Genomic DNA, 26,115 nt, shown 5'->3' on the forward strand with positions numbered 1-26,115 from the left:
ATCTTACAATGTAAGTTTACACACATGTGCATTTGCAGATTCTGACATCCTAACATGAGGCATCTCAAACTTGAGGGGTGGATGAGAGTGGGACTTAGTTTGAATCATCCTGAGCTGATATTATCACCCTCTGAAATATGTTAATGGTATGTATCTCCAAAGATGGAATAGTGGCTGTGAAACTTCACAACTGATACACTGCATTTCTACTCCTTTGCACTTGGAATATAATGAAGTTTATTAAGGACTTGAGTGATAGCTTCTGCCAACCCTAAAGAACATTAATAATCATCTCCATCGTCACTGTCAACAGGAAAATGCATTAACTCCATGAGGTTTATTCTCTAAAATATTTTGTTTGCCTTTTGTTTTCTTGCGTTAAAACCCAGCTAGCAAAAATGAGCTTCAAGAAAAAAACATCAACAAGGCATTCAGTTTCTTTTTCTCAAAACATTCTGGGAGAACTTCTCCACGTGTGACATTGACTGCTGAAAGTTTTATTATTCTGGGTGATAAGTGCCTGTAATGTTCCACGGTTGCTCATCTACCAGTATTTACAGCACAACATCCATGTCTATCCAGCCCGTGACCTCCTCACAATTCTCCAAGAGGACACGCCTGCCTCTGGACACCAGCGACCATTTCAAGAAAGATGGTCTACCAGTAAGAGCAGATTGTATTCCTGTAGGACGACCAATGATGTGCTTGTTAATGTTGACCTTTCATTGTCTTGCAGGGAAGCCTGGGATAACAGTGTGATCGCACACCAGTCATTGCTGGGAAGTGTTGGCATACTATTTACAACTGGACAACTCAGCAGGTTGTTCCACACTGTCTTGCTCTTCAGAGGACCTTAATGCCCAGTTTGTTACCATGGCAACTGCATCATGAGATTGGCAATCCTCGTCAGAGAGATTGATGAAGTCTATATGATGCATATCACTAGATAGACTGCATGGCAAAGTTGAATTCATCTAGAGAAATGACCAGAGTAGCTATTGTCTTCTTCTGGCTCACAGGATGCATTGTTCAGTCTGTTGCCATGGTTACGCATCAGCTGCCTGATGACTTGTTGATGACTTTGGGCATCTTCCTGCTGGAGGCATCCTCCAGCTCCTTGGCCTTGTAGTAGTGGGGAGCAACCTCCAGCAACCAGCTGTTCTCAATCTCTATCACCTGGAGGTAGAAAATGGAATTAAAGGGATGATTACGGTATTGGTTGAGATGAGGATTTAGCTTTTAATTTTTATATTTTATTTATTTATTTATTTTTCTTTTTGTGAGATACAATGTACTAGAAACCACATTATGAAATGTAAAAATGTAAAGCAGCATACAAGTCTATGAGGAATCAAATTTCATTTGATGAAATATGGGTTCTGAAATGGCCGAGATATTCAGGAAACAAAGTAAAACAAAGGGATCTTTAATGAAAGATGGGTCCCATCTTTTACTGGGATCACTTTGTTTTGGATATCTCAGCCATTTCCAAACCAATTTTCATCACAGACAGTTTGAATTCCTCTTTAGAATTATATGCTTCATTTTTTATACAACGTTTCCTATCATCTAAAAAATAATTATCAAAAAATGTATGGAACCTGAAGCCCCATCCCATCTGAAACTTTACCATCCTTTTAAAGTAGTGTGGTATTTCATTAATGGTAAACTCTCTGAAATGTAGTGATGGATTATGGACAATTCCAAAGTCGCCGAAACTGAAATTGACAAACAGGAATGCTAATCCTTTTGTTACAGTTGCACTATTGAGATTGATAAATAACAAGGAGATGTCAAATACATCTGACAAACTTGTAATGATTGATGACGTCCTGTCAACAATGAAACAAGTACAACTAGCGAGTCATGGCAAATTTTCAAAACTGATGATGAACTAGAGAGAAATCTACCCAACCAACACACTTAACCTTAGCCATTCTCCGATATCATTCTTTGCCTTATAAAACCAAAATAGTTCTAACAAAACCATTGCTGGAAGGAGATGTCGTTCTCACTTGTCGCATGTATTCCTTGGTGGTAAAGACGAGCTCGTGATATATGAGCCACCTGGGCTGCTCTTCAAACAGACTGCTGTTGGGGTGTACCATGACAGTCTGCTGGTGCTTGACCGTCTTGTACTGACCGCCCTTCCCGAAGCGGGCAGTGTGGTAGAAGAAGCCTGCTGTGACAGCCTGAGGAAGCAAGAGAAAATTAGAATAGTTTTTCCTCTTGCAATTCATCCATGGAGCATGAACATGTTTATCATACAGTACTGTATACACAAAATGTAAAAATGCTGTAGACTCGAGATTTCTTTGCATAATTCTTCTTCATTCTTGTGTTTTTGGACTGACAGAGTTGATAGTGCTCTACTCAAAAGTAATCCTGCCTAATTTGGGTTAATGATGAAATATGCAACTTTTAGCTTTTCCATACATTTTTCAAAAGGAAAGCAATCACTGTCATCTTCACCTTTTGAGCATGTCTTTGTACTAAATCTGTACCTATTATATTGCCTGATGTCTCATGGAATAAAAATGTCACAAATTTGATATCATGCCAATGCCTTAGCCACAAACAATAACATGGAGTGCTAGAGCTCTGAACAGCTGACTGAAACAAATGAAGAAAGTTCAAACACAACTATATTTGGTATTTTTCTTTACAATAACCATGTATGCTTTCACATGCAGAGCTGATTGTGAGAGTAAAAATAACAAATTTAAGCTGAATTGGGTCTCAGTTTACCCCCCTCCCTTTCTTTCCTTCTCTGTTAGTTGAATACTTGGTGCAGCCAGTAGAGTAATGGTGAATGACCCAGCTATTTCACTATGCCATCCACTGTAGTCCCGCATACTCACTTTCCTGATGGCTACATTATCCATGCCACAGGTGGTGGGTTCAATCTCCACCCTTTCCAAGAGCCCGACAAGCTGGTCCCTCACATCCCTGGCTCGCCTCATGGATCGGTGCTGGATGAAGTTTTCAAAGCACCACTGTGTTGAGAACCCAGTCTCCACCCACTTAAAGAAAGAAAACAAAAATGAACAGAAATATAATAAATCAAGAGAAACTGCTGCAGAGACGGGGGAATTAAGACTAATTATATGTAGATGTGCATTACGTCTGCCTAACAGGATATTTACATCAGTTTAACATTTCACTTTACGTGAAGTTTTTTCTACTGAATGAAGAACTGCACTTCTACGAACTCCAAGACAAAGAAGAGGGAATGTAGATTAGAATAAATCATTACATATCTATAGTTCACATGATATGATGGCTCAGCTTCTGAAGATTTCTTTTTTTTAATACATATTCTATTCTGAGTTTTGTCTTTTGAGCTTGAAACAGAAGTAGCATCAGACAAGCAAAACAGAAATGAGTCATTCTCATTCTTTGTGAGAAATATCTTTACAAATCTATATGTTTAACACAAAATCTTAATTAATTTTGTCAAAAGTATGCAAGCATTGTCATGTAAGTTGAAGCTTGCAAAGAGTCCTGGTCATCAGAATACCATAGGCCACTTCTAGCAGACGGTCCCCCTACCTGATTGTAGACGTTGAGCAGGGTGAGGTGGTCGCCCCCAGGGGTGAAGAAGTTGACCCTGGCGTTGTCCGCGTGGACAATCTTGTCCTTGGGACGGTAGAAGATGGCGTTGTTGACGGAGAGCATGGCCGTGACACTGAGGATCTCCTCCGAACATTTGTACCTGGGTTCAGAGGAGATGGGATACGATAAGCAAACATGGTTTTCATTTACAGTATTTCCAGGGCTACCAACATTTCCTCATCTAAATCAAGGAGGTTTGGGACAGAAAGAGATACATGTATTCAAGTTTACAGAGAATCTCTCACAGAATCCAGGAAACTTTTCACGTCATAGGTGTAACCTTTTCATCTCAGTCTCCCGACAGCTTTCCACATTCCTCAAGGCTTTTTTGACTCCTGACAAATGTGATTGCACAATCTCTAGCTGAAGGTACTTGAAGGTTAGAAAAAGCTGAGTCTGCATTGTTATTATTAATTTTCTGATTATGATTTACAACTAACATCCTTTTTTTAAGAAAACCAGTTTGCAATGAAAATAGTCACAAAACTTCATTTGATGATGAAATGACATTGGTATTTTGACAAATATGTGATGGAATTGTTAACTGTTTCTGAGTGCATGGCCATCTGTTCCTTATCACGAATGAAACATTATTGATAATTCAAAGAATCAATGCTCATTACCAACAAATCATAACCTACGTCAAGTCAGTTTGTTATACTGATCTTACATGTCAGAAATACTATTTAAAGAGACTGAAATGAAGGCAGATTTCAAACCCATAAGCACAAGAGGAGTCATGAATCTAAAGAAACCTCTGCAGCTATGCTCAATATCAACATTTTTTTGGAAAACACAGCCTACTCTTCTGTACAATTATACTTTATACCATTCCTTTCTAAAGACTGATCATTGTGTATCAAAGGATGGTATGTTTCCATGTTTGTTTGTTTGCTTTAAAGAATACAGAAATAAAATGAAATCACATCAAATATTGGCGATACATAGTCAGTCTTATCTCATCAACTGAGCTTACTTCTCCGAGGCCAGGATCATCTTAGAGAGCATGGGGTCGACGGGAAACTCGGCCATCCTGCGGCCCATCTTGGTCAGCTCCCCCTTGTGGTTGAGGGCCCCCAGGGCGTAGAGCTGTTCCAGGGCCAGGACCAGGGTCTCGTGGGGCGGCGGGTCCATGAAGTCAAAGTGGATCAGGTCGTTGATGCCCAGGCTTTTGAGAAGTAGGACCACATTGCCGAGATTGGTCCGCTGGATCTGTACAGGGTGTGGCAAATGTTGATTCAAGTAATGAAAATAATAATGATGATTACATGTCTGATGATAACAACATAAATAATACACTATTGTAGTTATGATAGTAGTATTAGCAGTAGTAGTAGTAGTAGTGGTAGTGGCAGCAGTAATAATAATAATAATAATAATAATAATAATAATAATAATAATAATAATGATGATAATAATAATAATAATAATAATAATAATAATAATAATAATAATAATGATAATAATAATAATGATAATGATAATAATAATAATAATAATAATAATAATGATAATAATAATAATGATAATAATAATGATAATAATAATAATAATGATAATAGTAATAATGATAATAATAATAATGATAATAATAATAATAATAATGATAATAATAATAATGATAATAATAATGATAATAATAATAATAATGATAATAGTAATAATGATAATAATAATAATGATAATAATAATAATAATAATAATAATAATAATGATAATAATAATAATGATAATAATAATAATAATAATAATAATAATAATAATAATGATAATAATAATATGATAATGATAACAACAAATTATCATCACTACTGCTACTACTTCTACTTCTACTACTATTACTAGTACTACTGCTTGAAATGATAATGCTGTTAATTTAAATCATATCACAATATTACAAGAATCCAAATATCACTCTTTGAATATTGAGGATGTCCCCAACTTTTGTATTTGACACATATGTTCAGGTCCATAGAGTACACACTGCAACTGATCAACATTTACAGATATCTATTTATTCAACATTTCTAAATTTTCAACAACAATACCATTTATTTTTCATCATGGAAACACATAAATGCTGCATAACATAAATTCTGGAGAGCAAGTTGTGGTCCTACCTCAGGAATGGTGTTTTCCTCCAGCTCATTCTTGAAGGCCCAGGCCGTGTAGAGACGGAAACACTTCCCCGCCGCCACTCGTCCAGCCCGGCCCGCCCTCTGATTGGCCGAGGCCTGAATTCGATATCACAAAATCACACTTCGAAAATAATTCAGCTCAAAGATGAATACGGCATTTTTACCACCATAGGGCATAAGACAATCAAATACAAACAACACAAAAAATTGCAGTTGTTGTAGCTCTGCACACATTTTAAAAGGCTATAGGAGAAAAAAAAAAAAAATAATTTTTACTGTTATTTGACTTATTTTGGCTGGTCACTCTGGAAGAACTACAAAGCATTTGAGAAGATATTGAACACTCTGCATTCCCCACACAACCACTCATGCTTATGCATAGCTATTTGGAACATTGTGGCATTGCATAGCTAGATCCAATGATTGCTAGGTCGAGCAGCAGTGCTCCCTCATGTGAGAGGACTGGCTTCTATTTGCCTTTCAAGAAATCACAAGCAATTATTTGATGAGTAGCTGTAGTACCTCCATTAAGAATGTGAAGGAACAGTACTGAAATCCCTAAATTCAATGCACAATCGCTCCTTGAAGTCTATAAATATTCTCTATGCTTAGAATGCACAGCTAAGGAATATTCATGCACATTCTTAACAAAACACAAAATGTCAAAGTGATTTCAGGCTTTTGGTCCCATGAGGGTTGAAACTTGGTAAAAAGCATGACAGAAGACGACACCAGGATCCATCTACAGAGGGCGCAAACCTTGGATATCGGAGTGACGATCAGCGACTCCATCCCCGTGCGGGCGTTGTAGCTCTTCTGCTTGCAGAAGCCCGGGTCGATGACGTAGATGATGCCATCGATGGTCAGGGAGGTCTCGGCGATGTTGGTCGCCAGGACGACCTTCCTGGCACCGGGTGGGGTCGGCTCAAAGATGCGGGCCTGGAGGTCGGAGGGCAGGGTGGAGTAGATGGGGAGGATGAGGAGCTCCTTGATCTTGTTGCCCAGTTTTCTGGCTCTCTCCTGGAAAGGGGGTTGTGGACATGAAAAATAATTGCCATTAACCACTATCATCAATCATAAAGGGAAGACCAAGGAATGATTTAAAAAAAAAAGTGAACATGGAAACATGAAAAGACAGCTAACAGTTGCATGCATTATTAAAGTAAGACAGTGAAAAGCTGTATTCATGACTGGTTCAACTTCATTCAGAAATACTGAAACTTTTCACAAAGCTTGACATAACAAGTTAGGCGCATTATGTACTATCAATCTTTTTTCCTTTGTCGTGTCACAGGTGGTGCAATTGTCCACCCTCCCTTCCCCCCCCCCCCCCCGCAAAAAAAAAAAAGTAAAGTATATCTTGCTTTGTCTTAGACACTGGAAAATATCAACAATATCTGTGCAGACTGAATCATACATTTATCTGACAAGTCACTTTAATATAGGAAATTATGAGGAAGAACTACCATATTTACTAATATGCGTGTCAACCATACTAGCATAAACATGCAACGGCAACAAAAAGACATCTTTATTGTATGCATATGTGTTGAAATTTGCATAAGCTGGCAATGTACACTAGAAAGACATATGAAAGAACTTAAACGTCCAGTTTACCTTTTTGGGAGCAGTGATTTAACAAATTTGTCAAGATATCACATTTGATGCATATGTGTAGGTCTGTTGTATCACCAAACATCCTACATATACCATTTGAAGTTTTTGCAATAAAGGCTAAAATATAAGGAGATATCAGTATTTTACTTAATAAACCATAACTGTAGACAGTTTAGTCCGGAAACATATTTATTACAACTATTGTTCACATTTTGTGTATCTAATATTTAACATCGATAATACGGATTCAAATTTTTACAGTAGCTGTTTCTATCCCTGTAAACTCACATTTTAGAACTATTTTAAAGCACTAATGCTGGGTTTTTGTTTCATCTGCAAATGGTAAGTTATGCCTTTAAAATTGGGAAGAAAAAAAAAACATGTCTTGAGATGATCTGAAAATCTGCGTCATACCTGAAGCATCTCCATACAAGTCTCGATCTCCTCCTGTCCAGTAAGGAAGACCAAGCAATCTCCGTCGGGCTGGGTGAGGTGGATCTGGAGGACAGACACCACACAAGCATCCAGGAAGTCTGCTTCAGGGGCCTGTAGGAAACAGCAACAGACTGGAAACATTGTTTACCTTTTCTTTACACAAACATTATGCCTAGCATTTACTATCTATACAGCTCTATCTGTCTATCTATCTCTCTATCTATCTATTTGTTTGTTTGTTTGTTCATTTCCCATCTGAGAAGATGGCTGGATAGCCCATATTCAGCTATGCTAATCTGGTCTTCCTTGGGGTCCAGTTGGATGTGAGGCAGGACCACTTTACTGGTTTAAACACCCTGCTCTTTGCAATGAATGAATGAAGCGGGATCTTTTACATGCATGAGTTGTGACTCTCTCACACATGGGACCTCCATTTTATGTCCTATCCGAGGGACAGAGTGTTTTGCCTTTTACTAGAGGGAACAGTATGATTTCACACATTATTGCTCAGTCCAGACTGGGGTTCAAACCCGGGTCGCTTGGGTCGGAGGCAGACACGCTATCGACTGAGCCAACTCACCGCCCTATTGTTGTATCTATCTACCTATCTACCTATCTATCTACCTATCTACCTATCTATCTACCTATCTATCTATCTATCTATCTATCTATCTATCTATTTATCTATATTAACTACCATCTGCTCTTCATATCTATCTACCCATTTATCTATTCATCTATTTGTCTATCTACAAGTGCATTTATCCATCCATCTATTTATCTACTATTTTGCTATCTACATGTATCTATACAGCTATCTAATTACCTATCCATCTATTTAGATATCCATTCATTTATCAATCATCTATTTATCTATGTATCTATCTATTCACCAATTTACCAATCTATTTATCAATTTATCTATCTCTGTTAGTTTCTTTCTCTTTTCTCCTCCGGACAGTAGTTTACTCATATATCGTCGCTGGGGCGACAAGACCTCGTATCTACAAAATGTCAAATGTTCAGGAGAGCAAAAAAAAACATGGCAGCCAAAGCACTGTATCCAATGGGACAGACATTCCTTTGACATGCCGTGGTGGCTTCAGTTTTGGGGTAAGACAGCTAGGATTTGGACAGGACATCACTTAACTGATTATCTGGCCATTAATCAAAAAAAGTCATTTTCACGAAAATTGCAGATACAAGGTCTTGTCACCCCAGCGACGATATGTATCTTGACAGAAAGCCATCTCTATCGTGGGTCTATTTGTGTACCCTGTATCAGTGTAGAGCAATCAAAACCAAACAAACAACTTAAACATCAAACATATTTCGACGATGAAGGATTGCGCACTTCAAATCAGCCCACTCATCAGCTTCCAATATAATCCTTGGATGTGAACTGGGATAACACTTGGAACTTTTACAGGACACCAAGAAGACAGTGACAAGGGTTTATTGCTTTAAGATAATAGAGCACCTAAGTGTGATGTTATCGCCATTCATCGCCATGGAAACTGGTTCTAAACAACCAGATTTGTCCAAAGAATCTATGCACGTACCCGGTTCCAACCCACGCTTATAATAAAAGAATGTGACATCATCACATAGGTACTCTATTGATCATCACTGCTTTCAATGCTTAACATCATATCTTTGAATGCATAAAAAAATGCATATTTCACATCATATTTGGTTTATTTCATAACAAAACTATTCATAGCCATTTCATATGTGCAAGACACAAATAATTATTCCCCTTATTCAAAATTACATAAAAAAAAAAAAGCTGTACAATGCAATCATCACCTCACCTTTGTGTACATGATATCCACAGGATAACGTCGGCCTGGTATTCTGAAGATTGGCGCATCATCAAAAAACTGTTGAAGGAAATAGCAAAATGGACATATTCTAAGTTACAAACACCAGCAAATCATATATTCTTGTTGATGAATGAACTTCTACTGCAAACATCTTCAGCATGATCAGTGAATAAAAGGTGTGTGATGATGACGAAGCTATTTAATATCATCACATGATGGACATATCTGTCAAACTTGGTTGTTGCAAAAGTGCTTAATTGGTCATTTATGGGTTGGCAATTGGATGAATTATGTCAACACATGATGTTCAGATCTGCTTCCTTACTCTCAGGTGTGTGTGTGTGTGTGTTTGTGCTTGTGTTGGGAGGGGCTTTTTCTGAATTAAATGTAGCTTTTGTTTCTGATGTGCACATTATTACAAAGGGATTAAAAACAAGAATTTACGTATACTTGTTTGTTGTTGTTGTTGTTTTTTTTTAAACTTGAGAATTCAATCTACAACTTAATAAAGTTGTCATTACTCAATACAGACGCTGGATACTTCTAGCAAGTTACGAAACATGTAAATGGTGATTTACAGGATATGAGATTTATTAAACACAAGCATGTTCAATCACCTCAGCAAATTTCTCAGTGTCCAGCGTGGCACTTGAGATGAGCAGCTTGAGGTCCGGTCTGAATCTGGCGATGTCCTTGACCAGTCCAAACAGGATGTCTGTGTGGAGCGTCCTCTCATGGGCCTCGTCCACTATCAGCACTCTGGACAAGTGTGAATGGGATAAATTGCAGTCACCTGTGATACGTAGCTATGTGCATTTAAACCCGTTGAGGACGGACTGATTTTGCTATAACACGCATTTCCCATTGACACCTGCCCGAGTATATTCAGGACTCGTCCTCAACGGGTTAACTTGTCATTTGTGTATTGTGGCACTAGCAGCTACATACAACATTTCATTCAAACTGCAGCATCATGGAACTAATAGCAAACTAATATTTAAATCATCTGCATGGTCAAATTAGTCTAAATTTCATCTGTCTTTAGCAGCACCTTAACTCCTTGTGTGCTTTAGTGTTGACTGACATAGAAAACCCAATACTGTAAAAGTGGATATTTTTGCTTGAGTAATTTTTCATGGTCGGTCGGGTAAGATGGATTTCGCGTGTTTTTACTTTCGCGGAATCAGGGCATTACCTACTGGAACATATGGCATGCAGAATTATTTGCGTGCTTTCATTTTCGCGCAAGTATCTGGTTGAGCGAAATGCGCAAAAATTTCCACTTTTACAGTAGCTTTATTCACAAGGCAAGAAATGCTACAGTGGACCTCTTGTGCCTTTAACAATATTGAGTGATCTCATTAACAAATTCAAACCTAGACTACTTTGAACAAAAAGAGAAATGTATGCTGCTCCCATGATTCATTACTTTGATCATATTGTGCATGATGTCTTGGACATATTTATACCAAAATACCAGCGAAACCATGTCAAGTTTTGTAACCAAGTTTAATAGAAAAACTGGGAGAATGGTGCTCACTTGTAACTGGCAAGATCCGGCTCGCTGAGAAACTCACGAAGCAGCATTCCGTCCGTCATGTACTTGATCACTGTCCTGTCTGACGTACAGTCCTCAAATCTGATGCTGTATCCAACCTGGACAGAAAAAGCAGGGGGACACAATTTCACTTTACTGTCACACTGACGTGAATGCTTCTGTATGCATGCTTTTATATTGTACAAGCTGACATTTTTGCATAGTTATTTTTGCAAATTGCTACAATGTACATGTCTGACATTTTCATGTGTTGTAAATTTCTCTGTGGCAAGGGTGGAGTAACTGTTATTTCATCCTTCACAAAATGAATAAGAATGAGTAGACTCAATACTAGTACTGAATGTTTTTATGATGCAGTGATTCCCTGTACATATTAAAACAAGTAGTGCGTTCTGCATTTGAGGTACTGCATGGGCATAGCACGTTGCTGTTCCTCAGATATTACTTAATCATGAAACTTTCTGAGTGCATATTCTGTTGCGTGACAAACACTTCACTACTTGCTGCTGAAGAAAATGTAAAAACAAAACAAACAAACAAACACATACCAATACACAATCCGTCATGTTGACATACTCCAGCATTAAAGGTGAAGACTGAAATGCGATTCCCCCCTTCAATAATACAGAATTACCTAACACTATATAACTTCTGGTTGTTGTTTTTTTAATAAGAAACTAAAGTACAAATAACAGTGTGCATTTCAATATGATTTGCATTGCATCTGCCATATATGTACACTGTCTTACTATACACCACATGCTATTTAATTTCAGCAATCCACACGAATCAGGTTTCCCTGATTATTCTTTTTTTTTTTATTTCATGAAAAAAGGATTATGTAACAGAGTACACAAAGACATGATGATAAAAACTTTCCAAGCCGAATGGATATAACTAACAACACCTGAAGATGTGAAAGAAAATGGAGAGGGCGACATTCTCACCTCATTTCCTAGTTTAACCCCCATCTCTTCAGCCACTCTGGCAGCCACACTCATGGCCGCCACTCTCCTCGGCTGGGTGCAGCCGATCTTCATTCCCTTCCTGGTAAAACCCTGCAAATCAATCACAACAGGTGTATCATGACCATACACTCACAGATATCATCATCTTTGGATGCATACTGTAAAACATGATATATTTGCGGCATGAAAATTTTGCGAATTGGAGCCAACTACCTTTCTCGCGGCATGAAATTTTTAGCAAATTGCCACTGGTGTCCAATGCATATTGTGTAGGCAAGAACTTTCGCATGCATTTTAATTTTGCAAATGTTGACGCTCGCGAAATTCATGAAATCAAAAATGCACGCGAATATTCCTCCTTTTACAGTATAAAGATCAACACGTACATAGATAGACGATTCCATGACATTTGCTCTTGTGGCAATACCTGCTCACTTGAAATAGCCATATGCTAAGCCAAGCATAAGCTCTACCCACAAACATAACCCTACACCTAATCCTAATCCTCCCATCAAACTAACCCTACAACCCTAACCCTCAGTCCTTGGAGAAGATACGATCGGAACAATTGAGCAATCGGAGCAGGAACAAATATCATCACATAGTGTCATCAAATAGACAGAAAGAGATAGATAGATACTAAGGAGATAGATGGATAGATAGAAAGATAGATGGATACAGATGACATGCAGACAGAAGAGATATTGATAGATTATGAGTTGATAGATGGATACACATATAACGGGTACACAGATGATAGACAGATAGATAAACAGACAGATCTGCTTTCAAGATTTGAGAACTCAATTACTTGAGTGGAAACTGTACTATGACAAAAGTAGATGAAAAGATTGATACCTTAAAATAGAAACACACACTTATCAACAGCTAACAAGGATGAGCGATAGCTGTGTAAACACACAAACAAAATGGAGAGTTGGACAGGTATACAAATAACCAAGTGGATAAATTGAAAGTAAAAATATATGAGCAGATAGAAAGACATATATTAATCAAACCAATTGATGATTAATCAATGAATGTGTTCATTTTCCCTTGCATTTGAGCATTGTCCCGAGTCCCATGTCTACAAAATACCACATTCACACAAAACGTGATGCACTAATATCTGCTGGTTGTGAGCTCACCGATTCATGGAGGTACTGAGTGATCTGGGTGGTCTTCCCCGACCCTGTCTCGCCCTCGATGATGAGGACCTGGTGTTCCTCGATGGCAGCGATGAGGTCCTCCCTGAAGGGGTAGATGGGGAGGCTCTTCCGCACCTCCTGGATGGATTGCTTCTTCCTGTCGGCGGCGGACATCTTGGGCGTGTCATCTTCATCGTCATCATCATCATCGCTCTTTATGATGGAGAAAAAAAAATATGGAAAGATGCAGCATATATTCACACTAAAATGCCTGGTTGCCAAAGGCAACAGAAGAGTACTGTTCACGAAGTAATACATGGTAACCTTGTCATAACAGGGACCTAAACACCTCAACAATCACCTTGTTATATCAGGTCATTTGCTATATCAGTGTACAAAAACAATGAAATATATTCAGAAGAATCGGGACCTCCATGATCACTTTACAATAGGAAGGGTTTGTTGAAACAGACCTCTTTATAACAAGAATCTGGTGTATATATACAAACAAATGCAGATTTCACATTAATGGCTGTCAATCCCTGATTATCAATCAGTTGCAATATGCTGTAAAACATGATATATTCGCGGCATGAAAATTTCGCGAATTGGAGCCGATGGCCTTTCTTGTAGCGTGAAATTTTCACAAATTGCAACTGGCATCCAATGCATACTGTGCAGGCAAGAACTTTCCTGTGCATTTTAATTTTGTGAATGTCGGCACTCGCGAAAACCACGAAATTAAAATGCACACGAACATTCCTCGTTTTACAGTAAACACTTGCAGAAGTACACATTTGTTTTGAATACCTTAACACACTAAGGATACCTCCAACACACTAAGGATACCTACAACAATAGACTGTCTACACATCAAGATGACCAAAGTATAAGCATGAATTGTGTGAATCAACACCATGGTATTGATAGCGTGTCAGTGAGGTATATGTATTCACACGTAACTCTTAGCTTTAAAACATGTTCCAAATGGGTTACTACTTTTCCCTTGTATGATGTGTGGGCTAGGGGAATGCAACACAATTCTAAACAATTCAAAAAAAAAAAAAAAAAAAAAACTCCACCGGATGAAAAGAAATGGGACCAGAGGAGAAAAAAAAAGGAAAAGAGCACAACAGCAGGAAACAGAAGGGCAGGGTCCATAAAGCTATGCTCAAAATTGACTTACACCAACACCTAAAAGCACACACATTTACATACATACCTCCCCCATAGTTCCAGGGGTAGTGAAGGCTGCCACAAACTCGATCTCTTCAAAATCATCAACAATGAGGTCATACTCCTTTTGCTGCAAAGTTGAGAGAAGAGACAAAAATACATTGTGGGTTTGCAAAAAACCAATGCTATTTGTGACATAAGAAAACTTATAACATACCACATATCATGTTCAAATAATTATTGACAAGAATTAGAATGCACATATCTGAGAATAATGAAGTATTTCTTGATTACAAGACTTTCATCTGTTTAAACTTGTTTTCCTCTGTTTATCCATATTTCTGCAATGCACAACAATGTCACAGATTACCTAAATCAAATGTATGATCTACAGAATGAACAACCATCTAAATTGAATCCCTAAAAAATTCAGTCAGTAATTTAGAACCCTTTTAGTGCTCCAAGTTCTCCATGGTATCTCTTTGATGTAAAATTTCTCATAGAATGTCAGCATCACTCTTTTGTTTGTTTTTGTTTTGCATTAATTCTTTAATTCAGTTTAAAGAGGCATCATGTTGAAACTGCGTAAAAGGTTACAATCACAATGAGCAAATTATGAAACATTGTAGCAAAAAATAGAAGGTAGGGGTAAATCTTGAAAACAAAAGTTTCTCTGGTTTCCTTGGAAACCAGTGCTTACTGTATTTTTCTACTTGGCAGAGAGTTATGAAATATTGTAGCAAAAATATATGCTTGGGATATACCTCGAAAAACACAAATTGTCCTGGTTTCCTCTGCAACTGGTGTTTACCTTATGTTTATGTTCGGCATCTTTGGCTCCAAAGTGCATCTCTCCCTGTCTCATATAAAACAAAGTTTCTCTGGTTTCCTTGGTAACCAGAGATTACCTTATGTTCTGTTAGGCATCTTTTCTGTTTGGTAAATTTGGCTCCAAAGCTTACCTTATGTTTCTGTTTGGCATCTTTGGCTCCAAAGTGCATCTCTCCCTGCCTCACATGTGCCTCCTCCCACTTCTTCTGCTCGTAGTTCGGTGCCATCTCTTCCCCGACTGGCTCAACGTACTTGTCTGCGGGTTTCTGTTTCAGTGACAGAGTACTGGGTTAACCCTAATCCGGCCAGGCTTTTTTGGCTATGCTAAAGCCGGAGGGGGGGGGGGGGGGGGGGGATCCCCCCCCCCCCCCCCTTGGCATACATGACACCCACGTTGTAATCTACAAGACTGTGTCATAAGATTTTTTGAAACAATAAATTTCTAATTCTCATTCATTAATTATGCAAATTAAGCTCAAGATCATATTTTAGCCTGATTAAAAGCATTGAGAGTCTGCTTTTAGGTATGTATATCTGTTTTAGCATATTCATCACCTGTACATCATAAGAACTTCCGAAGGTCATTTAAATTCTGATGTATTTTATTGCTTTCGGAATTTCAATATGTATTTCTCTAATCTAATAGTTTTGTTTTTTCTTTGTTTTTTATTGGAAATTGTCACTGACCACTTTTCTACCATATATAGCATAAAAGTAATCAATGAATGTGATTAATTGTAAAAATAATCAGGTTTTCATGACTTCCATGACAGAGCTGTTTTCCATAGGCAATATACACAAAATTGCATTGAGCCTGTTTTGGGGCAACATGCCATTACAAAAATTGGTGTGGCTTTGGAAAAGTATGCATGGACGTTGCAAATTTGGTCTCAAAAGTTGCGCAAGACTTGAACAAAGAAAGTCAAGAAGCCTCAGGACAAGGCCCTCTTGCGTTACAGAATTACAGCACGAAACATCAAGGGGCGGATTCTATGTATATATACGTATATTGCGATTTATTGATCAGTCTGTGCGTGGTTGTACGCGTGAGTGAACTATGCGAAGTTGATGTACATTGACTGAGTTGGGCACAAGAATGTGGCATAGAAAAATTGTTAAAATGAGGGTAAAATGAAGACATGAACAGTTATTTCTTACCTCATCGTCCCGTGGCATGTAGTACCTTCCTTCTCGTTCTTTGTCACCAGCTTTCCTGTGCTCCTTGGCCAACTCCAGGACAGTCCTTTTATACTTTAGTTCCTTTCTCTCTCGTTCTGTCAAGCTGTAAGAACGAAGGAAGGATGGGTTGATAAAGCACTTTACATATCCACCAGACATTTAAAGTATTGCTTGTTGAAATTATAGCCTTTAACAAGATTTGACTCTTTTGTTATGAGGAATTCATACTAAACCACATGCAGATAGTCCAAATTAATTTGTTACCATGGAAACAAGGTTGCAGAATTCTTGAAGGTCAAGGCAGATCTTGTCTCTCTCAAAGGTGTAGCTTACATGTATGCTTTGTATCTGAAACATGGTGAATTTACAGTAAAAAAAAAAACCCAAGCACCCTTTTTAATACGGTATGTACAAGTATAACAAATCACAAACAAAACACACAATTTGATCAAAGAAGCACCTTTGCATTATGTGGTAATAGACACATATTTTTACAAGCATCATGGACCTTTTTGTTTACTACTGCTTTGAGAGTTTTACTTCAGTTTCATTTGGCTGAGCATTTATCCAGGTTACTTAACTGAGGCTGACCATCTTAAATATGAAGCAATGACAACAATATATACCAAAGGTATGCTGTTATTGGAGCTTATAATCATACTAGCACACTGAATTTGTTTTTTGTCAAATGTCCACTACTTTTGCAATAACATCCTCCTATATAACACAAAAACTCTTTCAACATTGGAGAATACATTTTTCACGCAATTAACATGCAAATATGCTTCTGACATATAAAAGCATATCAAGGTTAAATGGTTGAGCATGAGTCTGCGTGTGTAGGAACTGCTCAAATTTCACTCGCCTTTCTTGGGCAAAGAGGTACTCCTCATCGTGTATGTCAGCTTCCAGTTCCTTGAGTTTGTCCTCCCGACGGTCCTTGAGGTACCGCTGCCTGGAGCCCTTCCTCAGCTCGGGGACCAGCTTACGCCGGTCCTCCTTGGCTTGCTCCAACCTCCTCTTAGCCTCCTCCATGGCCTGGAGATGGAAGGATGGATGGGTAGATGGATGGATGGATGGAGGGGGAGATGGATGGAGGGATGGATGGATGGATGGATGGATGGACGGATGGATGGATAGATGGAGGAATGGATGGAGGGGATGAATGGATGGATGGATGGATGGATGTGTGGATGGATGGATGGGTGGATGGATGGATGGATGCATGGATGGATGGATGGATGGGTGGATGGATGGATGGATAGATGGATGGATGGATGGATGGGTGGATGGATGGGTAGATGGATGGATGGATAGATGGATGGGTAGATGGATGTGTGGATGGATGGATGGGTGGATGCATGGATGGATAGATGGATGGATGGATGGATGGGTGGATGGATGGATGGATGCATGGATGGGTGGATGGATGGGTAGATGGATGGATGGATGGATGGGTGGATGGATGGATGGATGGATGGATGGATGTGTGGATGGATGGATGGGTGGATGGATGGATGGATGCATGGATGGATGGATGGATGGGTGGATGGATGGATGGATAGATGGATGGATGGATGGATGGGTGGATGTATGGGTAGATGGATGGATGGATGGATGGGTGGATGGATGGATGGGTGGATGGATGGGTAGATGGATGGATGGATGGATGGGTGGATGGATGGATGGGTGGATGGATGGATGGGTGGATGGATGGATGGGTGGATGGATGGATGGGTGGATGGACGGATGGGTGGATGGATGGATGGGTGGATGGATGGATGGATGGATGGATGGAGGGGGATGAATGGATGGATGAATGGATATGTGGATGGATGGATGGACGGATTGATGGGTGGATGGATGGATGGATGGATGGATGGAGGGGGAAATGGATGGATGGATGGAGGGATGGATGGAGGGATGGATGGATGGATGGATGGAGGGAGGAGTGAATAGATGAAGGGAGGGGTTAAAGAAGACACAGATGGAGAAAAGCACAAAGGATATACAATTGTAGATTCATAGAACCATAGATTCTACTCCTTGAGGGTGAGTTCACACAAGATGTTCTCAAGACACCACATTCCACTGAAGAAACCATAGCATCAAGCAATGATTATCAACCCAGCATCAACAGTTATAAACTACTCTTAAAATATGCGACGCTTGCAACCTACTGGTTTCAAAAAGCCAGCTTAAACATCCAGAGGGTTAAAGTTATAACAGGGATTATACTGAGGTTTGTTGACTAAATCAAAATTCAAAATTTTCAGCTGATTTTGATACATGGAAAAAGTAAAATACATGCATGTAAATACTTGAGAAAAAAAGTCTGAAATTAAATGTAAATCTACAGAATATCATGCCGGTTATAAAGAAAAAATTCATCTCAGTATGACTCCTACACATGGTTAAAGGTGCATGGTCCCGGTGTTTTAGTCAAATGCGTACGCGGGCGCACGGCGCAAGTTTCATATAGAGACCTACGCTATTGACTCCTCTTTAGCGCTTACGCTTTGGCCCACTTTCCCCGAGTCCGAAGAAGTCCGATTCACTGTAGTCAGTGGTCGGATCACAGTTCGGCTCATGATTCGGCTGAGGGGGATGACAGCTTTAGGAAACTTCTTTTGTGATGTCATAATAACAAGCACATATGCACGCACCCTGGCATTACTACAGACTGCGTGATGCGCAGAGAAGACAACAAAGGCAACGTTACTTAGCAACACCTACGCACTTTACTCTTGATGACAGCTCAACTTCGGTAATCTTCGTATCAATGCTAACGGTGATCGGCAGTATCATCAACACTACACTCTACACTACCGGGACTATCTACCTTTAAATCACCTGTCATGTCTGCAGCACGATGGATGTGATCTAAGCACATAAAGTAAAAGGGAGGATGCGCCATTGCTCTCACCTTTTTGCTCCCTTTGTCTGTGATCTTCTTTGTCCGTTCTTTGTCCTTGTTCCGGAGTCTTGCTGCGAAGGCATCTCTTTCCTCCATGTCCTTCCTTCTCTCTCTCTCTTCATCTTCCGTATCGTCCGACTCTGAACTTGGCTCCCTCTTGACCTTTGCTGGTCTATTCGGTTGAGAACAAATGGGAACAAGAATGCACAATAATAGGAATTACTGGAATAGCAACAGGCACAGGAAATCCATGTGCCTGGCTGCTCGGAGCAAGTGAATTCCCTTTATGGTGGTTAAGATATGGCTGGCCATGAAATTATGATCTCTTTCATGATACATAGTATACAAACACACAGACACAGACAAACTGACAGACACACACATGCACTGTACATAAAATCGCCTTGAAATGCGATGACAAATATGCACACGACAATGATGTGCACATCATGATTTAACTTTGCCAAATGATGCATGCATTTGAGTTAATCCATGAAAGTAAAACCGCCAAACCCTTCACAGTTTACCTTTTAAACAAATAAAAGTGACCAATTTGTCACGACAGTTATAAATCACTTGTAGTATCATTATATATGTATTTCCCTGTTGACAATTCATTACAGACTTCAAGCTGTGAGATACTGTAAAAGTGGAAATTTTCGCGGTGTTGAAATTTTCGCGCATTTCGCGCAACCAGAAACTAGCGCGAAAATAAAAACACGCAAATATTTTTGCTTGCCATACGTTCCTGTGCGTGATGTTTTGATTCCGCGGAATTAAAAGCACGCGAAACTCTTCTGACCCGGCCTAGCGCGAAAAATTAGTCACGCGAAAATATCCACTTTTACAGTAGAGCACAGCAAAATCAATGGTGTTGTCACATCCCACACTTTCCCCACAGGTATTTCTCATGCACGCTGATCATGTATCAAGTCAAGTAAAATACTGCACAACACAGCCTAAATATATCATTGCTATCAAGTGTCTACAAGCCAAGTTAGAACACACTATACCTTTTGAATTCTGGCTCACTGTCTTCATCGCTGCTTTCTTGCTTCTGTTTTCGGATGTGTTGTCGCTTCGAAGATTTCTTGTTCTGCTTATCACAGGAGACAAAAGGGGGGGGGGGAGTGTATAGAATAAAGGAGAGAAAGAAATTTACAGTGTACAGATTGCTTCTGTTTACATTAATTTATCACTCAAAGGCTAGGAGTTCTAATCACTAGTGAGTAACAAATAATACACTTATCTATATATTTTTCTTTTGCTGTACCAACATTCATTTGTCACCAGCTGTTGTCTAACAATGAACACACCACTAACCAACAATGTGCATATTTTGGGCTCAACGCACATGAGGTCTGATCTACATCAGATTCAAGATCTCATCTGATCATGTCATCCTCTATTCAGAATGGTGGTTGTATTGCACTAGTCTACAGAAAGAATGGCAGATATTCTTTTTCATTGTGAAACTCATAACCCCACCCCCCCCCCCCCCCAAAAAAAAAAAAATGGTTTTCCTATTTATTTTCTTATTATAATTTTCTTCCTTTTTTATGGGAGGCAATTCCTATGAACTGTTCCCTCTCCAGGGACTTCACCCAAGTTTACCCAAGAGTAGACATCCCTACAACACTGTTTGTGTTTGCATACAGTACTTACATATTACCAAGGGTACTTATTATCTGAAAAATTAGTAAGTGCCCTGGAGCTAAAATGTAGTACAAGAAAAGGATCAACAATGATCAATTTATGAAATAGTATCTAGGAATTTTAAACTGTAGCATGTTTTATAGAGTAACAGTGAACATTTTCAGACCTTTTCTCTGACCATCTTGATAAGCTGTTCTTCCTCATCATCTTCCACTAGCTGGTAGGATCTGTTCTTCTTTTCCTGCTCCATGGCCAGCCTTTCCTTCACTCTGTTTGGGTTCTCTTGTTGCTGCTTGCGTGGCATCTAAGTTTGTTTCAAACACATAAAACAAAAAACAAGCTCCCTTTCAATAAACAATACCTGGGGGGCATTTCATGAAGGAACTTGTCGGATAAAATATCTGACAAGTCAATTATATCTGACAAGTTTTGAGAAATTCTTTAGTCTGATTGGCTGATTTTTCTGAACTTGTCGGATATAATTGACTTGTCGGACATTTTATCCGACAAGTTCCTTCATGAAATGCCCCCCTGATGTCTTTTTATGCTCATGAATGAATGAGTTTAATATCAGTTTTGGAAGCAAATATGAGATGGAGGCAGTACCAGAAGTTTGAAAAAGAAAACATCAAGAAAAGAGGTATGGTTCATTATTTACTACGTATAGAAAAAATAAACAAGTGAATGTTACCTTTGAAGAAATGTATCAATGAATATGTACAGTGTACTTGTACTATTTTCTTCTTAAGCATCTATGCAGTTAAAAACTCCAGTAGAACTCTTTAATCTAAGATCAATTCATTCCTTCAACATCAGTCAGAAAAACATACATGGGTCTGTATGGCACCCAAGGAAAATGGTTACCCTACCAAGGAACTTACTCGGTTGAAAAGGTCATCTGCAAATTTGACCACTGCATCTGAGATGTCAATTGTCCCAGTTTCCTGGATCTTCTGCACCAGGTCAGAGCTACTCCTCGACCGCTTCGCCAAGCCGATGAGGAAGTCAGCGACGTATCGGTCACTGATTCCAAGGACATCATGGAGTTCATCTTTGACCCACTGCTCAGTGCTTGCCATGATGACTCCAATGTCATGAGTCAGAGTCACTCTAAATTTCTGAAATAATTAGAAAATGGGTTTTATTAGCGAACCAATTTAAGTTTCTTTATGAATTTAAATCTAGATTTCTACTGTCAGGTCAAGACAATGTTTGTTGGCAACACTGATAAGACTTAGCAATGATAGTGATAGTGTCATCAGTAGAGCCAGAAGTTGTGAGAAGAGACTTTTCTTATTCCATTTAGACTAGAACTGGAGAGTCTAGAATCAGAAATCTAAAATCTAGATTTCTAAAATTTACTGTTTGGTACCTGTGTAGTGAGCACTTGCACTGCATTGTAGTTTAACAATGAATGTAAAAGATAATCACACTTCCAACAATCTCTTATGGAGTGTGAGCTGTTCATGAGCAGTGACACTTACTTACATTTATCTAATACAATATCGCACCACCACAACTCGCAGTACAGTTGTAGATCTGGAGTAAAGCCCCCAGTTTTCAGCCGCCTCCAGACTCCGGACACTTATAAATCACTTATTGTAAGCCAGCAAATTCTACTGTCACAACACATGCATATCACATCATTTCACATACTTGCACAGTCATTCACAACAGGAAAGTGCCCATAGTCATCTCCAAAAACCCATCTTAAATCTTGAATTTCACTGTCAAAAACACAAGATCGGCGCAACTTTTCCAAAGCACGCACAAATTAAGTTCCGCATCAAGAATCGGGGTCGCTGAAACAGCGCTAAAGATTGAGAAATAGGCTCTTCTGTTGCGAGATTTTTCACATATCGCAAGCTGAAGCGTGATGGTATCCTCAAAAACACAAAACTGTACATGCCGTGCTGATGCAGTGACTAAATGTACAGGGGTTGAATGCAAGTGCCGACTCACCGAAATTCAGACACATACGGGCACCGCAACATCCCCAATGCAACCTTGTGCCAACAAGGTATGGTGCGGCACATTTTTCAGCGGCCTTGCACGCATACTGACATTGAATGCGCATAATGCGTGTCCGGATTCTGGAGAGGCCGGACGGATTCTGGTGGATTATCAAGATGGTAATTCTGTAAATGGGGAATTTTTGGAAATTTCATGATGCATTTAACAAAATCAAAATTGAGATAAAAGTATGGTTCTAGTTTGATATAGATCTAGAGGTCTACATTTATGGCATTGTTGTCTTGTTGAAGATATAATTTAAATTTACTTAAATTGTAATGTAGAAATATAGGGTAACAATTCGGTCACTTAAGCTTTTTTGCAATATTTTTCAAACTAAAATAATACATACATACATCATATCCACAGCAATGTATGTGAAATATATCAAATTTCTTTAATCTCAATTTTCATTTTGTTAAATATCACACAGAATTTCACAAAATCCCAAAATACATCACCTTGAAAATTCCCCAGAATACGGTCACCGCGACAGGTATTCGTTCACGCGATATGTGCGTTCAAAGTCTATGCGTGTTCAAGGCAGCTGAAAAATGCGCCGCACGCTACCTTGTTGGTGCAAAATTGTATCGGCGACATTGCGGCGCCCGTTGGTGACCGAATACTGGGGAATCGGCACTTGCATTCAACCCTTGTACAATGAGACACTGTATCGGCATGTAAGGAAATTTTGTTTCTTCTTTTGCGTTTTTGAGGATACCATCACACTCCAAGCTTGCGATAAGCAAAAAATCCCGCGAGAGAACGGCGTATTTTTCGATTTTTAGCGCTTTTTCGGCGACCCATACTCTTAAAACTGGGCTCAATCCACGCGCGCTTTTGGAAAGTAGCGCCAATTCCACACTTTTGACGGTAAAATTTGGGATTTTGGATGGATTTTTGGAGGGGGCTAAGGGAGTTTCCTGTTGTGAATGAGTGTGCAAGTATGTGAATTGATGTGATTTGCGTGTGTTGTGACAGTTGAACTTACTGGCTGGTGACAAGTGATAAGTCAATGACCGAATACCAGTAGCTCACCGAATAACTGGTAGATGTCTACCCTTACCCTAAAGTTTTTTTATTTTGAGTAGAACAAATATTGCAGAAAAGCTGAAATGTCCGAAAACTGGTGGTTTTACTCTAGCTACTGGCAAGCTAGACTACACGTAGATTTAGTTCAAATTGCACTAATAAAGTTTTAGTTCTACGGGAAATTACAGAATACCGGTTTTGCGTCATATAAATTAGCATATTGGTGCGTATGAGCCGCCTCTGGCGGCTCTCCCTTAAAGATGAATTGGAACGGCCGTCAAAAAGTAGGTTGAGCACACAATTTTTATGAAAATTGAGTGGTTTCGGAGAAAAACTGCTCTAAATCAAGATAACTCGAGTAAATGGACGATAAAGAAAATCGAGCCAATTTTGACGGAACTATTTTAAACGTGATGACGTTATCACAGCTGGCAGTCCTTCTTCCTTTCACTCTTTTCGACACAAGTCATTCACAATCAATCACACTACACTACTCACTAGTTTTTGGCAAGGCAGCGCGTATATACGCGTATTGTCAAGAGACAATTGCGCGCTCAACTGCTATACGGGTACGTACTGTACACTGTACTAGTAAACATACGCACGTTCTGCAGACTTGCGCTCTCCGTGATTGGTTGCCGGTATTCTGTAATTTACCCTAGTTCTATAGTATTTATACAAGTTTGTTGCAGTGTTGGAGCAGCATTTGCGCATTAATCATCTAACAATACATGAATTGTAACGAGTGGGGCTATACTGCAGCTCAATGTTGATATTTTGATACAAAAAAGAACGACAAAAACCTCCGATTACAAACAATAAGCACTTACAGCAGCAGTGGAAAGTCGTAAAGAATGGGGAATATAATGAAGACATCTTACCAATCTTACGAAATAATAACACAAGTAGCGTGCAGAGCAGAGGAACTCGTAGGCTATCTTGCCGAATAACGTACGTCGAACGTGTGTTCATTCGTGTAAATGACTTCCCGTGACGTCACTGCCAGGGCACATAGTGCCAGACAGTTTGATCCCAGAACAGTCCGACCCTAAACTGCTCGGCTCGAATACCAAAATCCCAAATCCATTACACAAATTGCTTCAAGTTCCGGTGATGTCGTATGCAAACGTACTTTGCCCTTGAGAGTTTTGCAAGAGGTAACTCCAAAATAGCTTTATTTTCTGAGAGTGTAGCCCCAAAGTGAACAGTAGGGCTTGCAATTGGAGGCATCAACTCGAAATTTAATAGGCAGAGTACTTTTTTCATGTATTTTGGATCAAAAATGTACTAGTAAACAAAAGAAAGGAAATGAGGCAAGAAGTCGTGTAGTGGATGTGACGTTGAGGAAGGATCAATACAGTGATACTGTTGAATCTCCAGCAGGACTCGATAATGTCACAATTGCTTGAGCAATTTGATCACAGTTCTCACAAAAGACGATGCACTTATTTGAAAAATTTAATAAGTGACATAATTTTACAGATTATATAGTGCGAGACATACCAACATTCTAAAATAGTTGAAAATGCATAATCATAATTCCTTGAAGTTCTTTCAATCAATTACTAGATCTAGAGCTTGAAATAATCAAATTTTTGATCCTAACATCCATGATCCTAACATCCAAAATACTGTAAAACATGATATATTCGCAGCATGAATTTTTCGCAAATTGGAGTCGACGGCCCTTTTTGGGGCATGAAATTTTCGCGAACTGCCACTGGCATTCAATGCATATAGAATAGAAAAGAACTTTCGTGTGCATTTTGATTTCGTGAATCTTCGCTCTTGCGAAATTCGCGAAATTGAAATGCATGCGAACATTCCTCGTTTTACAGTAGTCTGGAATTGACACTGTAATGAGTGTGTTTAAATTTCAAGAATATTACGCTAAAACACCTGGGACTGGATAATGATTTCGTAGTTGCTTTTTATTTGTGAAACAAACTGTACCCCAATTTATTTGTAAATGCTTGGGGGCTCTGTAGTAGTGTTAATCTTGTCCT

General features: G+C 39.1%; 1 protein-coding gene across 1 annotated transcript; it reads right to left on the reverse strand.

Moving 5' to 3' along the window:
• Positions 1 to 25,100, reverse strand: LOC140240846 (pre-mRNA-splicing factor ATP-dependent RNA helicase DHX16-like). Its single transcript, XM_072320620.1, has 22 exons — positions 24,991 to 25,100; positions 21,946 to 22,182; positions 21,231 to 21,368; positions 20,415 to 20,504; positions 19,418 to 19,570; positions 17,357 to 17,529; positions 16,471 to 16,594; positions 15,444 to 15,578; positions 14,528 to 14,611; positions 13,306 to 13,518; positions 12,137 to 12,247; positions 11,172 to 11,287; positions 10,249 to 10,390; positions 9,620 to 9,688; positions 7,785 to 7,916; positions 6,513 to 6,773; positions 5,736 to 5,849; positions 4,592 to 4,827; positions 3,553 to 3,715; positions 2,862 to 3,023; positions 2,016 to 2,192; positions 1 to 1,176 (listed from the first exon to the last, which is right to left on the reverse strand). The coding sequence occupies exons 2-22, from the start codon at positions 22,141 to 22,143 to the stop codon at positions 1,054 to 1,056; spliced, it is 3,114 nt and encodes a 1,037-aa protein (XP_072176721.1). The 5' UTR covers positions 22,144 to 22,182; positions 24,991 to 25,100; the 3' UTR covers positions 1 to 1,053.
• Between the last annotated feature and the right edge of the window lie 1,015 nt (positions 25,101 to 26,115).

This window comes from Diadema setosum, chromosome 17 (assembly GCF_964275005.1).
Source record: "Diadema setosum chromosome 17, eeDiaSeto1, whole genome shotgun sequence".
Lineage (NCBI taxonomy): Eukaryota > Metazoa > Echinodermata > Echinoidea > Diadematoida > Diadematidae > Diadema > Diadema setosum.

Coding starts and splice junctions, on each gene's coding strand:
- LOC140240846 (XM_072320620.1), bottom strand. CDS start 22,143: ATGGCAAGCACTGAGCAGTGGGTCAAAGATGAACTCCATGATGTCCTT. Junction 20,505..21,230: donor TCAAGATGGTCAGAGAAAAG/GTCTGAAAATGT, acceptor TGTGATAAGCAG/AACAAGAAATCTTCGAAGCG. Junction 16,595..17,356: donor TACCTCTTTGCCCAAGAAAG/GCGAGTGAAATT, acceptor TCGTTCTTACAG/CTTGACAGAACGAGAGAGAA.